Below are 17,107 nucleotides of genomic sequence, written 5' to 3'. Positions count from 1 at the left end.
GGATATGAATACCTACCTAAAGGGGGATAAGAAGCTTAATTAATTAGGGCTAGATTCTACCCATCCCTGTGTGGGTGTGTAATGGAGGAGGAGACATATAGAACTTCCCTGGCTACGTGTCCTCGTGGAGAACCCAGACATGGGTGAGTGCTTACACTCAGAAGAGTATAAGGACTATGTGATCTTATTACCTCTGCAAAAGGCATGGGAGAGGCTTGATCCCTTGCTGCACCAGCTAAAAAAGCTAGTAATTATGGGAAAAGACAGAGGAAGGGAGTGAACCCTGCACTCTATGAAATGAATTCTTCCTGGGCTTCTTGAAATTCCAGGAAACATTGCACCTGCCCGAGGCACAGGGCTTAACGTTGCTCCTGTTGGAGCAGCCTTCCCCTGAATAGAAGTATTGTGGCTTAAAAGCATGACAGAGCCCTTTATGTTTGAAAGGCACATTGAGATCATTGGATGGAAGCTGCTATCTATATATGAAATACCAGCACAATTAACTTATGTTGCAAACTACAAGTTATTTTTTGGTTTTACCAACTACAGACCAGGTTTGTTCCTATTCAGAGTCCATTTATCCCAAGATTCCCAGAAGGAGCAGGGTTATCTTAGGATCTTTTCATAAAGTGCAATATTTAGCTGATATCTATAACAGCTCTTGTGGAATTGCCAAGGTCTATGATATAAATCTAATGCGAGAGTCTTTTTAAGAAACTGATTTTTGATTCAATGGACCGTAACAACTTTTAAATCAATGATTATTTAGAAACTCCTAAAACTGCAGATAATTTAGCTGCTGTACGCACATATATTGTCTATTCTGTTCTCATTGAGTTGCACATAAATAATCTATATTTGTCTGGGTCTTGACTATACAGGTGGTTAAGTGTGGATTATACCAATTCTTTTTCCAGTCAGTTCAGTAAAATGTTTGGAAACCACTCTCCCTTGGAAGGGGTTTAAAGGATGCCCGAAAGGTTCTATATCTCTTGTTGACTTCAGTGGAAGCTGAAGGTTCTCAGCAGCTCCTAGAATGTGCTCAACACAGATCTGGTCCCAATATGCCTAAGAAGTGAACTATTTGTGACAATGTAGAAATTTTCTTCTCCATATTATACCATAACAGATGTTATCATAATCTGTATTGCTTTTTCATCACTTATGTATGTTATTCAGGAGGTTTTGGCTTGGTGTCATAAGCATCGGGCTTGGAATGGAGGGTCTCAAGAACCACAGGTTCCAAAATCAAACTTCTGAAACAAGTGAATTGAGTTATCCTGAAATTTACTGCATGTGGGTCATTTGGATGAGACCTTGAGTGGTTAGGTCCTTTCTGTTCTGCATGGATAGCAAAGATCCCATTACAGTTTTCATAAGACCAAGGTTTTGCCCCAGTATCTTTAGCCAACATTTGCTCTTCTTGCAATACAGGGCTGTGAGTTTGCTTCTGATTGTGAAAGATGATGCATACATGTTTAATGGGGCAAAGTGAAGGAAACAACTTTCTATACGTTGTTGATTGGGTAGAGTGCTTGATATAAATTGACTGTAGATTTCCTTGGGTTTTAATATCTGGGTTGGTGGTTGCTTATTTTATCAACTTTTACTACTACACAGTATAGTACTGTAAATATAGGAAATAGACTCGTGTCATGCACTCATGGGGAGGGGATAGCTATGCAGGCTTGTGATAAGTTTATGACATAATATCACCTCCTCATACCTGTGCATGCAATATTATGCATAATATTACATGTATATTATATTATATATCATATTGCACAAGGCCATATGACATGCTTACTAATCTGTTTTCCCTGGACTTAGTGTCACACTCCAAACCACAGAGCAGCTTCAGGCGGATGGCATTTTACAATAATAAACCCACCTAGAAATGTTTTCTCCTTCCTTCAAAAATTACCCCATCCTGAAGGCCAACACACGTCAGGTTCAGCCCAGGTTCCATAAACAAAAGTGTCAGAAATGAAAAGGTCTGTTTTCTCACAGCCCCACAAGGCTAGAAATGAGAACTTAATCCTATTTTGAAGGAGAGACTGTTAGCCTGCCAGTGGGTGACATCAGGTCCTGGAAAGGCCTGAGACTTGAGACTTGTACAGTCATTCCATTTGTAGGGATAGAAAGGTTATTTTAGGTCATTTTTGGAGGTGTTTTATATTTACTACTTTTAATTTTTCTCTCCTTCTGAGCCCTTGACATTGTGATTCCTAGTGATGAAGGCACTTGGCTTTATTGATGAAGGGATACAAGAAAAAGTTAAATAACATAAGAATTTAAAACTCTCTAAAGCATTCTTAAAATAGCTTTCTCATACCATCTGTTGTATAAACACAGAACAAATCATAGTGGAGTGGGATGTCCAAAATAACTTACTCATAGCTTCTTCACTCATGAGTAATGCATCCATGCTGATGAACTCTTTAAACTATTCTATACCATAAACAAACTCATGCTGATGAACTCTTTAAACTATTCTATACCATAAACATTCCATTTGAAATTAAAGTTGCTTTCCTTTAGTTTGTAATTGACATTTGATTCCAGTGGGATATTACAAAGGAAGTGATTGAAGAACTGACAAATACAGAAGATTTTGTATATAACTGAATTTTAAAATATACCCTGTGATTTTTAACAATTTGAAATAAATGAATAAGAGATACCATTTGTAATGTTTATATCATAAAACATCCTAGACTTTGGTAGTGGTTTAAAGCGTGCACTGATCCATCTTTGATGTTTAAGGAAGGGGGTTTTGCTGCCAGGATAAAATAAGGGAAGAAGCAGCATTAAAATGTATCTGACGGTGGAAGTATCCATTATAGATGACCGGTGAAGGATGAATTTAGTCTGCCCATGCTGGAGGAATAATTTATACAGAGACAAACTGTTCTCTGTGTTCCTGGTCCCTTTTTTTCTGACTCTGCACAGGCATGTTGCCACCCACGTAGGCCCCAATTCAACAAAGTACTTAAGCACTGCATTACTATAAGCATGTGTTTAAAGTTAGCCATGTGCTTAAATACCTTGCTATATCAGACTGCTGGGCAGGTGCACTAGAATGTTAAATGCAAGTGTGTTCAGGCCTAATCCTAAAACTCTTACTGCAAGGTGTCATGCTTCTGCAGTAAGTGGTCTGTTGCAAGGCCCATGGTTAACAACTCTATTCCTTTGGCAAACAGAACTTTCTACTGCAAATGCAAAGCTTGTCTGTGCAGAAGACAGTTTGGGGGAACTAACTCCCACAGGAGCTAAGAAGTCTCTAAGTCTAAGGTTACGTCCAGACTACCCGCCGAATTGGCTAGACGCGATATATTGATCCCCGAACGCGCTCCCGTCGACGCTGGAACTCCACCAGGGTGAGCGGTGGTAGCGGAGTCGATGGGGGAGCCGCGTCCGTCGATCCCATGCTGTGAGGACCCAAGGTAAGTCGAAATAAGATACATCGACTTCAGCTACGCTATTGCCGTAGCTGAAGTTGTGTATCTTACATCGACCCTCCCCCCCCAGGGTAGACCAGCCCTTTGGTGCACTCTTCCAACTTGCTTTTCTCTAATAGAAACATAAAGCAGCATGGGCCCTTTTATAACAAACAAAATAACTTTCAAAATATTCTACTGCACACACCCATCCTGGGGAGAGGCTGAAAGAAAGAGCAAACCCTCTGGGACAGGTGTTTATCAACTCACTTAATTCACTCCTTGAAGATGCTCAGATACTATGGTGGTGAGAGTGGTACAAGAACCTGAATAGACTAACCCAGAATATCTTGCAGCTGATAATTCTCCAAACATATAAAGTTTGTATGGCTTATAGTACTGCATCATAGAGCAAAGATGATATAACATGTAATCTCAAAAGCACATGGTGCAAATGTGTTCCATGACTCTACAGAAATGTTTCTTTATAAAAATAAAATTGCAAAACAAACAAACAAAAAAACCCAACCACCCCACAAAAAAAGAGAATGTGTTCGGATAAGATAAACCACCAGATAAATCACTTTGCAGTATAACACAGGGCTAAACCTAAAAATAAGCAATTACTCTAAATCACATCAAGTAACTATTGCAAACATCACATTTACACAACTGATTCATGTGTAGATTAGCCAATTAATTTTGAATGGAAACACTAATGAAATAATTATTATGTATTTAAACCACAATGATAGCAATCCAGTTCTAGAAACACAAATTAAATAAACAAAAATAGGTGAGGCATGGAGCTACCCTGATTTACACTGGCTGATGATGGGACCCACTGTGCCCATATCCTGTTGTGATGGATATAAAAATAATAACTGTGTGTTCCCTTAGCCTGATAACAAAAGAGACCTGAAATGGGAAAGAAAAAAAGGCTGGAGTTGTATGGGGGTTTTGTTGTTGTTTTGTTTTTTGGCTTCTTTATGATATATAAAAGAGGACTGCAAGATCAAGATTTCTTTCAGCAACAACAGAGGAGTCTGTCCCCCTGCTTTTTACATTAGCAATTCAGGTCTCATCTACCCTGGAAGACTCCATGGACAACTGGAGAACTAGTAAAATTATGTCCTTTTAATACAGCCTGTTAAAACACTCTTTTGGTTGGGGAGATTTAAAACCTGTTTAACTCAAACACTGAGGGAAGAGGGAGCCGTTGTTAAGGATTTAGCATCTCAAACCTTTCAATTAAGAGCAGAGAGAGTACCCAATCCACATTTCTAGTCATCTGAGACCTACAGCAACACAGGCGCGATCAGATTTGATTTCTAAAGTGAAAAGCAAGCAGAAGGGGGAAAACACCCCACTTTCCAGGCCTCCTTCCCAAAGAAGCAAAAAAAGGGCAGAAGCCTGTGTCATCATCCGCCCTCCCCTTTTGCAGGCTGCCTTTAAGTGACAAAGATGCCTATGTGCACAGAAGATGCTCATAAACTACTAAGGCCAATTGCTGGTATCCCTTCCCCTCTCCCTCCACAGATGTGCCTCTTGGCTTAGTCATTTCTGTATCTACCTTGGGACTTTTTCTGAATTCAGTCATTTCTTTGCAGGACTTTGTAACTACAGGGGCCAAAATATATAGCTGACCAAGAAATGTAATATACATTTTCATTGGGGACTTCATTATTTCCAGTCTAATGAATGAGGAAGCCATTCAGATACTACTGCGATGGGTGACAGTGCAAACCCCTAAATTGGATATTTAAATTTGTCTCTAGTTCTATCCCTATCATGATTGTTACAAGCACATAACTCAGCAATACCTGAACAGCATTTATTGCAACATGCTGTATGAGCAATTCCCATTCTGTTCTATCACTCATCATGGTCTGAAAAAAAGTTACATAAATGGATGAATATCTGTTTGAGATTGTAGCTGTAGCAGATGAAAATATTACATTGCTGGATCAGTGTAATCCATTGGTGGGTTTATAGACCCCAAATTTTCCAGGGAGTGACATAAATCCTCAGAATGTCCCTGACTGCAAGAGTTTGTTTAAAAACTCACATTGCTGGACAGCTCCTTGTTGTCTAAGGAAAGTTGTACCTGTTTGTTCCATGTACTTTCAATCAGAGCTAGATTCAGAATGAGCCAGATTAGTTTTTAAAATGAAAGGAACGAGGGAAGGAAATTTTACAATTTGGAGTAATTGAATTGTTTAAAGACAGATCTCCCCCACCCCCCACCCCCCTCCATTCCATTCTTGAATCTACAGCTGAAAATTTGATTTTCCTCTTCTTATATGCCAGATCAGATGTTCATTATAGGTACTCACATTTATTTCAGATTTTCAGAATTATACTTGGTTTAAATGGGTGGGATACTTTGTATTTATTTTTTTCTTCAGAATGTTAATCCAGATTTTGGATTCAATTGGGAATTGAGAACCATGTCAGATTACCAGTCTAAAGCCCAGTGAGTGGATTTACACATAACCACATGTGTAATTCTTTCAGAGGCAGCTTGGGCAACATCGATACTATTCTGTGCTTAATAAATCTTTCAACTATAATGGAAAATTCAGGGCCCAGAATCTGGTCCCAATGGTTGGATGGCTCAGACCATAAGCAGCCATGTTTTCTACCTCTTGATGAAGTCAAGTGGCAAGTCTCTCCCACTGCTTTGTTCAGCTGCCTGACACATCCCAAAACCCAGCACCTGCTTATCTCTATTTGGTAATCTGTTTTCATGCACCCATCACCATGGCATCTAGGTGCTCTGAGACAAGACTGTGGTTCACTGTGGGGGCTGCTTGGCAGCCTACAAACTAGACAGTTGCTGTGTTCTGATACCCATGCTGGGAAAAGACAGACAAAGAAAAACCCAGTGCATGCTGCCTGCCCGTGAGCGTAGAGACAGCCTGGCCTTTAAGTGTAGTAGGTAGTCGGCCCTACGTAAGATTGACATCTCCTTTATGATAAACAAAGCTGATAGAGAATTTGAGTTAGTTCTTTTCAAAATGGAATATGTTTTTTCCCTTATTAATCTTGTTCCACATTCTGACTGTACAACATGTTTTGTCTACATTGTATTTCCCATTCACAGTTTATGCCTATACTTTGCATATATATATATATATATCCCTCTACATATTCCCCCTTCAACCTGCCTGTTCTATATACATGCGGTTCTCCCTGCATATTCTTCCCTTCAACCTGCCACTTCTGTGTGTATGGATATTCCCTATTTAGTCCTTTTTAATCTGCTTTCACACAATATTGGCATACACTGTGAAAGAACTAGAAACTGTTTTCCCCCTGCAATACAGCCTGTATTTTCTGTCTCTCCCTCACTCCCTGTTCTCAGTTAGAAATCACTGATGACCACGTATTGTTAAGGCTTTTCAAAGGACTCGTGCGAAAATACGCGCACTACTTGATGCAAAACCGTCACATCTTCAGATTAAAGGCCCGTTTTAGCTCCCGGCACATCCTATTCCTAATTCTCATTCTGCTGTGTCGTTGCAGGCTTGGCACTCCGTCCGTGAGGCCTATTCTGACAGCATGAAATAACGTTTACAAGACGACTCCTGTTAGGAACAAAGCCCAGAAATTGCAATGCCTCTGAACACAGCTCGCCCCGTTCAACCAGACATATTTTATAAAGAGGGGCCAATTCAATGCGACTGAAGGCGGGACCGTAACTGTCTGGATCTCTACACTTTCTTCCTTCTGATCCAATTCACGACGTTAAAATCAATGTTCCCCGAGTACAGTGCTGTCCTAGCTGAGGTCTTTTCTAAACTCTCAGTTTCAATGAGCTAGTCGTATGCTGATGCAATTCTCCTGTTCCCTGTACACAAAACTTGTGCTGGTTTTACAAATATAGAATTAAGATGGATCTTGGAGAAGGATATTTTCCCCCTTAGAGCCTTGTAAAATAGCTACTGATTTGCTTCAGTTCTGTTTCTCATACGGGAGTTGCTACCGAAATATGGGGAATTCCAACAGAGGGCGCTGTGCGCTTTAGTTTTGTACTAGAGAGAGATGAAGCCGGACTGGGACAGTAATACAAGAGGGTTTTTTTGTTTGCTTTGTTTTTAGTGTTTTCCACAATAGCCGAAGTGCTTGAAATATCATTTAAAGCGAGAGAATTAGGTCCGGAGTGACTGGGACGCTGAGGTAATGTGTACAGACAACTTGCACCTTTTCTCTTTCTTCCGATCAGTTCTCCCAAGAAGAGCCCATACCAATGTTAAAGTTTGACAATCAGGATGACATCATAGAATGAAGCTTTGGAAATAGGTGACCAGACATTATCTTCTGCAAAGACCCTGAGAAATAAACTGGTTAATCTAAAAGGGAAGTATATACAAAAATAGAGGTGTCCTGACATGTATTTTTAATGCCTACATTTCTTAGATTTATTACATCAACTATCCTTGTGTGGGCAAAATACCAACCTGTCCAGTAATTCCCTGCCCCAGATTCTGAGTCTGTAAGGATAAAGTCTTCTTTACTAAAAGCATCAAAGGTACAACTTTTCCTGGTGGGCTAGCGCTGAGTGCATCTAACGCGTGGAATCAGTGATGTATTTATTCTGAAAAACGTCACTATGCACAGATCATGCTTTTATTCTTTTATTGCAGGACAGAAGATTACAAAATGACGTGACGTCAGTAGTTTGAAATCGAATGGACATGTGAGGCAAAGTTTGTTGGAGTTTCTCAGAATAAGCATAGCATCCTTGATTCCAAGGTACAGAACCGTATTTTAAAAAGCATATGCTTTCTAATTGCAGGGAAGATTATTGCAATATGATTTATTTGAATATTGGCTGTGTGTATTCATAAAACCTACATATCCGTATAATATCGAGACAGATATTCCTGTAGCGGGAACTACGTTTAAATTTATAACGTTCAAATATAGTTTCCCCTTCAGGACACAAGCTAGAATGTAACTGAGATTCATGGAAATCCACAGAAAACTATGCTCAGAAAATACCTGAACACAACATAAAATGGGTTTCTTTTAAATAGTGTTATTTTAACAGAAGTTTTTTTTATAGGAAATGAAGCCAGCAAATTTTGTAAACTTAAAAATCCCACTCCATATTACCCGTTCTTATAAAAAAATTACAATGCAGTTCAACTAGTCTTAATTTTTAAAAAGTTCCAGTCGTAGGTTCCAAGTCGAACAGAAAGGTAGCAAAGTGGGAAAAGAAAAGAACTCGTACACGTAAGCCGTGGGGTTTACTTCGGATTCTGCCAGATGACCTTTCTTATCTATTTGTTGCCATTTCCACTTGAACTATTTAAGTAGTGACAAATAATGTTCGACTCTGCAGGTTAGAAGCTATTGCATATTGTGCAAAATGTGAAGTGAAGCGTTAATAAAAAACTATGCTTTTGGCGTGTAAACCGCAACCTTAAATATCTGCAAACACAAGAAGCGATCTTCCAAAAAAGTGCGGGCCGTGTGAACGTTGCTAGTTTCACCCCATTGTAAAAAATAAATTGCGAACAATAGCCTAGTTCTTAACATTGACAATAAGTTTGTTACAGCGCTACCTGTCCCAAACTCTGTTGTGTTCTACTTTAGAACATACGTGTGGCTAGGAAATATTCGTAAGGGGAAAACTGTAGCTTCTGCTATTAAACTGATAATCATCTGTAAATAAGACCCTTGAAGGGGAAGTATATAATCCAGGTAATACCTTAATAGAAATATCTGTTAAAGGTTTTTTTTTTATTGAATAAAACCAAACTACACTTTACAAATTACCAGTATTAAAAACGACAGACTTTTCAGCCTCCCTCATTGTTAGCACTATATGTAACATGTTGCTGTGCGCAGTATCTATCTATCTATCTATCTATCTATCTATCTAATCAACTGTATAAATGATATAATATAGTTAATAGAATAAGTGTCATAGCTCTATAACAGACGTGTATCCAATACTTTTTCTGAAAGCAGGATTTTTGTTAATCTAAAGACAAAGTTATGATCTATTGATAAAGGTCAATTTGTCAATGTATTCTGGGTGAGTCGAGGACACCATTTTAAAATTCGTGTGTACACAGTTGGGTGGAAACGCACAAAGATCCCCAGTCCATGTAACGGTGAACCACCTTCTTGTGAGACTTTTAGGACCGGGATCTGCTCGGCTCCTGGATGTATGTTGGAGACGCGGGTCAGCTATCCATTTGAGAGTGATACATTTATGGGAGACCAGCCCGTCTAGATTGTTGTTTGGATTCATGTTTAATCTTCCTTCTGCCTTGGTTCTTCTGATTATCTCCATAAGGGAATGACCACGGACTGCCCCGGGCGATCCGTGGCTCTCTCCCCAGTCTTGGGGGTGGTTGTAGGAGGAGACTATGCATAGCTGAGCCTCTTCCCCTCCTCCCCCAACCACCCCACATTCTACCCGCACTAGCTGCGTTTTCCAAGGATCTCCAAGCCATGGGGACCTGTGCAGCTGGGGAGGAGAAGGGAGGGAGGGGGGAGAGAAAGGAGGAAGTGTGAGGGGGTGGTTTGTGGCATGAGCAGTGAGATCTGTGTCATTTGCCTCCTGCACGTCTAGTGGTGCTTTAGCAGAGCCAATATCCTTTTGTGCTAATAGCCCTGTCCTCATTTGCTGCCTAATTGGACTATATAAAGCCAATAACAGGCGAGCTCTTATAGCCTGAAGCCAAAGCACCACGTCTAAAGGGGGGCTGGGGGGAGGCTGCCATCGCTGCTGCTGCTCCTGCTGCATGGGGCTGGGGCTGCGCGGAGCCCTCTCCTTTGGCTGCTGCCTAATCCCATTTGCCATTGTGCGTGCCCAATCGCCGTATACGCCCTGCATTTAACTTGGATGACATTTTGATTTCATCATTAGCATCAGGCGCCAGATTGACGCAGCAGCGGCAGCCGGGCTCTGGTCCTCCTCCCCGCAGCAGCCGTCGGTCCCGGGCTCTGTGGGTCTGAGTGTCCCGCGGCTGAGCAGCCCCCCTATGCACGGAGGCGCTGCCTCCTGTCCTCGCCCAGCCGCCCGCCCCACCCCCGCCCGGATTGGGTGCCCAGCGCCTGGGCGGCTGCCGCTGCCGCTCGAGTATAGTTAGAGGGTGGTTTATGGTCTGAGCCGCCGCTGCCCTGCCAGGGACCGGGAGGAGGATGCCTGAGACTGGACAGGAGACCCCCAGCAGCCAGCCGCCGCCGCAACCCAAGGAGTCGCCTTTTTCCATCAAGAACCTGCTCAACGGCGACCACCACAAGGCGCCTCCCAAGCAGCCCCGAGCGCTCTTCGCCCCGGCCACCAAGGGGGCTCTGGATGGAGCCGGCTTTGCCCTCTCCCAGGTGGGCGATCTCGCCTTCCCCCGCTTTGAGATCCCGGCTCAGAGGTTTGCCCTGCAAGCGCACTACTTAGAGCGGTCCCCAGCCTCCTGGTGGTACCCGTACACCTTGACCGCCGCGGGAGGCCATCTGCCCAGGCCAGAAGGTACTGAGTGAATCTGTGTGTCTATGTGTCTGTCTGTCTGTCTGTCTCACTCCGCAGGCACGGATCAGAGATCCCCAGCTGGGTTTCTCATCTCCTGGGGCAGGAGCGAGGGCTCGCTCTCCCCACGCGGTTACCCCTGAGAACAGGATGATTTGGTAACTGCTTTCGCGGCATCGTTAAGTGGCCCCCAGCAGGCTCCTTTCTGGGGGGAGGTGAAGGTGCCAGTGAGGCCCCGTGGTGAGCAGGGAGCAGCAGCTCTCTCTTCCTTGCCCTTTGTTGCTTAAGTTTGGGGGGAGGCTGGTTCCAGGGCCTGGGTGAGTTTGCGGATGGTGATAAAGGTGCGGTGTGTTTTTGGGTTTCTTTAGCTGCAGAGAAATCTCTCCTGCGAGACTCCTCCCCGGCCTCGGGCACGGACAGAGACTCCCCGGAGCCCCTGCTCAAGGCTGAGCCGGACCACAAGGAGCTTGACTCGAAAAGCCCCGACGAGATCATTCTGGAGGAGAGTGACTCGGAGGAGGTGAAGAAGGAGGAGAACGGGGAGGACTGGAAAGCCAGGGAAGACAGCCCGGAGAAAAAGCCCTGCCGAAAGAAGAAGACCCGCACGGTCTTCTCCCGGAGCCAGGTGTTCCAGCTGGAGTCCACCTTTGACATGAAGAGGTACCTGAGCAGCTCGGAGCGGGCCGGGTTGGCAGCATCTCTGCACCTGACAGAGACCCAGGTCAAGATCTGGTTTCAGAACAGAAGAAACAAGTGGAAAAGGCAGCTGGCCGCAGAGCTGGAGGCTGCCAATCTCAGCCACGCTGCCGCCCAGAGAATAGTGCGGGTGCCTATCCTGTACCATGAGAACTCCACCGCCGAGAACGGCACCTCGGCTGCCAACGTGCCCGTCAGCCAGCCCCTCTTAACATTCCCTCACCCCGTCTACTACTCCCACCCTGTAGTCACATCAGTACCACTCCTGCGACCCGTCTGAGAACTGACCCCATTCAGCTTTCTGGTGCGCCAGTGGGGAGGGGGTGGCTTAAAAAAATAAATCACCAAACCTCTAGGTCAGGAGAGAGGCCCGAGGAAACGGAGCAGCTGTAAATGATCAGTAATTTTGTAAGTACTCCAATGATTTGTGCAATTCATCAAGCGAATATTTGATGCTCTTTTTTTAATGGGTGGTTGTTAGGAGACAGGGGGGGACCCTAAAAATAAAACCAGAGTTGAAGTGGAAACTTGTAGAGAACACTAGAATTGTTACATCTTTTGTAAACGTGAACAAAATATTGCGCTGATCTTTGTGGCTTTAGTTTTATTTTTGTAAACAACAGTCAATAAATGATCACGGTTTACGCCTCCATGTTTGCCAAATGCTAACGGAAAATGGAAGTTCTGTTCCTTCCCTTCTTTCTCAAACTTGTTAATCCTCGTGGTTCTGTTACAACTCAAAGACTCCACCAACCGTGGCTTTTAATTTAACCAGACGTTTGTACAAATTTGCCTGGTCACTTTTCCATGTTTTGTATCGTTAGGTTTCTGTGATGGGACTTTATAACTCGAAAGAAATACAGCCAAAAAGAAAATGCTTAATTATATACACACTTTGGGTGAGCCTTATTTATTATCATTTGTTTAGATTTTAAAACAATCGATTGTGGATTATTATTATCCTTGGGTTTTTTCCCCCTTTCTTTCAAATGATATTTCAGCATTAAAAAAAACCTGTACCCTTTTGTTTTCTTTTGTAAAACAAACACACAAACAAAAAACTATTGTACTTTTGAACTGTGCAATATTGTACGACAATTTTTAAAGCACTACTTTTATTTTAATGGCGATAAAAGGTTTTTTTTTTCATTGTATAATTGCGTTCCTTTATGTAGTTAAAAGGAAGGAAGGAAAGTGAAAAGAGAGGGATAGGAGGGGGAATGAACACTCGTCCTGCTAAAATAAATAAATAAATAAAAGGGGTTCAGTGTGCTGAGCGCTTTAAGTGAAGGACAATCAATCTTTGAAAAATGTTAACTTATTTGCTATTATGTACAGTTTTCTTGTAGAGTCCTTGGGGTGTGTGGATTTTAATAGACTGAAATCAAGTGCTGTGTGGACACCTCCATTCTCTCTGTCTTTCCTGCTGTCTGCTCACCTGTTGTAGGACAATTGTTTACTATCATCCCAAGGTGGTTTTTTGGTTTGTTTTTGTTGCCTCTCTAGTTCTGCCAGGAATCGGTCCTCTTTTTAAAACAACCAGTACTGTTATAACTGAATGTTGTGGTGGAAAAATAAATAAAACCCGTTCCTTATCATTTTTAAGTGTGGCTTTGGAAAATGAGACAGAACAGGTGTCTTTCAAACCTTCCCTATTTCCTCCTATTGTTAGACGCACACACACACTCCCTCCCACTGGCTCTCATTCCAGGAACTGGTGAGACAGAGGGCGCATTGTTCTACTAAATGAATAACCACTTTGCTTACTCCCGTGTTGTTATCACGGGGAGGGGTTTTCGAATTTAGCTTTTATACAAATATTGTCAGGCTCCGGGCTGCCTGCGCTATGAGCGGTCTGCCGCTGTTTATTGGCCTCGTAGGCGTGTGGTAGATGGCAGGGTACCTCCAGGGGTCATAAAGCTTCCTAGAAAACAGAAGCGTGCCAGCTGCACCCGCTCCCTCTTTAACTTCAGCCCGGCAAGGTATATTTCTGGCAGAGATGATGTATGTGACTGCTGGAACTGGAGGGTTTTTTTGGAAACGTCATTCGAATCGAAGGGAGCTGCCCAGCAATACCTCCAGGGCCGGTTCCCTGGTGTTGAAATAATAATCAGAGAGCGGGACAATTCATAGCTAACACACACACCCCCACACAAACCCCCGCAGAGGACATTTCTCTACCAAGGGCCAGCCTGGGAGGCTTTGGTGCTTTTGACAAACATCCTGGGTCGCGGGACTAGATGAAAAGTTTCCCAGGTGGAATCAAAGCAGAGCGTTGCCCAGTGGCCGATACTCTGTTCCCCTGAGCAGCGGCTGGGGGTTTCACACAGGGCAGGGAATTGTGGCTGGGGCGGCTGCGAGAGAGCCCCCTTGCCCATGCGGTGACACTCCGCCGCCAGCCCTCCCCCCCTGGCTCCCACCTCCATGGACACGGAGCCCCCCCAAGGCGCCCAGGAGAGAAACTTGCGCTTTATTCTTGGCTTCTCCGAAACACTGGAGGCCAGACGCGCGCGCACCCCGCCTGGCTCAGCAGCACCTGCCCCCAGAATTGCTGCGTGGGGTGACTCCTGCAGCTGCAATGGTTGTAGCACGGGAGCATCCCCCCACCCCCCACCACACCCCGGAGGTTATCAGCGAGGGGGTGTCAGCCTGTGGCAGGCAGCGGCAGCAGCAGCCCGGGTGCTCGGTCGGGCAGCTTTCCTCTGCAAGCCGTGCTGATCCGCTCAAACTTCCGGCTTCAGCCACGCAGCCTTGCCGCGCATCCCAACTTCAGCACCGCTGCTCGGGGGCTGCTCTGGGCTTTAGCCCGTTTGCCTTGGAGCAGGCCCTGCACTCGTTCCAGAGCAGAACTTCTCAGCCTATTCCCTAGAGAGCAAAGCGAGCAGCTGCGAAAGTCAGAGCGTCCCTTCCCCGGGGCCAAGTGCTAGGGGGCAGCCCTCCCCGGCGCTGGGGCACTGCCTCTCTGAAATCCTCTGCTGTCAGCAAGTTCTGCTTGTATTCAGCAGCCTATCAGTGCTTCCTCTGGAGAAGGTCACGTTTGAAGTTCACTCCTGAGAAACGGCCCCGAATGTTTCTCTTGAGGATTTTGCTTCATCTCCTGCGCTCGGTTGGCACCGCGTGCATCGTTATTATTATTCTTAGTTCAGATTGGAGAGATAGGATCGTTTCCCGTTTATAGAAAACTGCCCCGAATCAATGTGTGTGTACAGTTAGGGCAGGATTTCGCAAAAGCCCCATTGAAAAGAGATAGTCGTTCATTTTCTTTGCGTTTGGGAGCAAAACCTGGCATGTGTCTTGAATGAAAAATAAACAGAAATTCTCAGTCAAAATATGCTGTTCCGTGTGTCACCTACAAACAAAGTGATGCCTTTTGCTGTTTGCAATACTAACTTTGGGGCAAGTCACTAGCAGCCCATTAAAAAGCATGTTGTAATAGCAAATACATCTTGGGATTTTACAGCGCGATGGCACGATGTTATCAAACGCCAAGAAATACTTTATTTGTGGTCAGTGCCTAGAAAACGGTTATTGACTGACCCAGTTTTCCCTAAGTCGAGAAATGACTAGTTTGTTGCAAACACAGGTCGTCCTCTGTATTTCTTTTATCTCTTCAGATCCTACACCTGCTGCGTCCGTCACCACTCCAGTGGAAGCGTCACCGTGGAGTTCATACGAATATAATTGCAGCAATAAAATGACAGTCCTTGTCTAGCATGCACCAAAGCATCAAACAAGAAGGAATGAGTTTAGAAATTCACAGGCCAAAACTCCTGAACAAAAAAATGTAAAAGGGGACGACAGGTGCAGGTACATAACACTGTCTTTGCTTGCACCTTGTGGTTTAACAAATTCCAGTTATAATCCAAAACCATTTTTCCTTTACATTTTATACTTTAAATAAACCTTCCATTGAGTGAGATTCGCAATAACGTGCCAACACCTCATCTTTCAGGCGAGCAGCTTTGTCCTTTCATCGGAGCCCATTAACCAGATTAACCCGGCTCTGGGAGGATCTTCTGGTGTGGTTAGAACATGCTGAGAGTTTAATATTCGGGCGTTTGGAAATTCACACCACAATCTTTTAAAACTAACTTCTACTCAAAAATTACATTTACTCCAACGTTAAGGGAAGCGATTACTTTAATCGCTCTTCCGAGTGAGCAAAAAAGATTCCTCTAAGTAACTTTTCCTGGTGGTTTTGAATAGTTGACAACGCTCTAGTAAAGTCCTACACTGATCTGTAAAATCTGCAAAATATACAATGGAGAAAGGCTCATGGGTAAACAAGAGGTAAAGCCCTCTTTGTTTTCGAAGCAGGGCCAAATTCCTAGAGAAAGCACGTCTCACCATTTGGCTGTGGTGGAAAGTTTCTTGGGAACTAAAAGCAAGTACTGCACTTTAAAGGATTTAAAACAATCACTTTGCAAATAAACTGGCCAGTAGTAAGAGGCAGGGCTGTTTGGTCCCAGGGTTTATGCAATTCAAAGAAAGTTGCTTCATTTCTTAATCTGTAGCAACTATATCACCACTTCTGTTTATTGCAACAGCTGTGCTCTGCAAATCTGTGCCTTTGTTTGCAATTAAAGAGATACATAGTTCTTCATATCCACTGTTTTGAGAGTGGCTGAACAGAACTAGCTTTAGTGTTTGTATTAGAAACATACATGTATTTCTTTTATTTGGTAGTAAATAGAGACTTTCTGTGTATAGCAAACAGCAGAGAGAAAGATATAAACTTCTCAACCACCAGATTATTGGATTCAGAAGTCTTTTGCCTCTTGAGAATTGAAGTTGAGATTAGAATCCAGACCAGGCTGAGCAAACGATTGATCGGTGCCCATCTCCAAGCAACTGTAGACTTCTATTGAAGAAGTTTAAGAGGTTGGTATTTTTTTGCTGCAAATTATGTAATGCATGCTATCTGGTAATGTTCCCTTCTGCTGGAAACAGGCATGCCATAAAGGTAATATGATGAAGATGCAGAGGTAAGAATGTTGAATCAGATTATAGAGGAAGAGGGCTGTAAAACAAATACACCTATTCTCAGCTCCGAGTGAACTATTCATCTTTAAAATAATGGTGGGGGATACATGTTTTTTTTCCAAATATGCTGCAAGTGTCTCTGTAATAATCACTTTACTCTATCGACTTAGTATAGTGTGCAAACGGAATGAGAAGACCATTAAGAGCATTAACAGATTGGTACAGCATAATGCTTCAGTTCATATTGATCGTGAAACGTCTGTAAAATATTGTTTCAAATGAATCTATTGTTCATGTGCTCTTTCGTCAGCGTTGATGACCTTGGTTTGTTCTCAAACATCCAAATTATCTTTTCATGGCTCCAATCTGATTAGCAACTTTGCAAAACAGCGGTGGGGGTCAGGACGGACGGAAAATAACAGGAGCCGTGTATCTTGCCAAACAATATTCCTTGGCTGTTTTTAGATTAATTGATTCATATTTGGAGCAGCTTCTCAAACAG

At 43.4% G+C, this 17,107-nt stretch overlaps 2 protein-coding genes across 3 annotated transcripts in view; both read left to right on the top strand.

Annotated features, from left to right (window-relative positions):
* Positions 1 to 10,604: 10,604 nt before the first annotated feature.
* HMX3 (H6 family homeobox 3) lies at positions 10,605 to 12,273 on the top strand. Its single transcript, XM_054035695.1, has 2 exons — positions 10,605 to 10,929; positions 11,295 to 12,273. Exons 1-2 carry the CDS (start codon positions 10,605 to 10,607, stop codon positions 11,900 to 11,902), a joined length of 933 nt encoding a protein of 310 aa, XP_053891670.1. The 3' UTR covers positions 11,903 to 12,273.
* A 4,152-nt stretch (positions 12,274 to 16,425) lies between these two features.
* The window catches only part of HMX2 (H6 family homeobox 2), a 9,423-nt gene continuing 8,741 nt past the window's right edge, over positions 16,426 to 17,107 (top strand). Inside the window, exon 1 of one of the 2 annotated variants that reach the window (XM_054035175.1) lies at positions 16,426 to 16,503. The gene's annotated coding sequence lies outside the window, so the exon portion shown is untranslated. The remainder of the gene's footprint in view (positions 16,504 to 17,107) is intronic. The other variant, XM_054035176.1, reaches the window with a different exon arrangement.

This window comes from Malaclemys terrapin, chromosome 7 (genome assembly GCF_027887155.1).
Source record: "Malaclemys terrapin pileata isolate rMalTer1 chromosome 7, rMalTer1.hap1, whole genome shotgun sequence".
Classification (NCBI taxonomy): Eukaryota; Metazoa; Chordata; order Testudines; family Emydidae; genus Malaclemys; species Malaclemys terrapin.
This window is presented reverse-complemented; position numbering and strand designations above follow the sequence as displayed.

What these genes read in the sequence shown, in the direction of transcription:
- HMX3 (XM_054035695.1), top strand. Translation starts at nt 10,605, where the DNA reads ATGCCTGAGACTGGACAGGAGACCCCCAGCAGCCAGCCGCCGCCGCAA. An exon ending in CCATCTGCCCAGGCCAGAAG is followed by an intron (nt 10,930 to 11,294) that starts GTACTGAGTGAA and finishes GGGTTTCTTTAG; the next exon opens with CTGCAGAGAAATCTCTCCTG.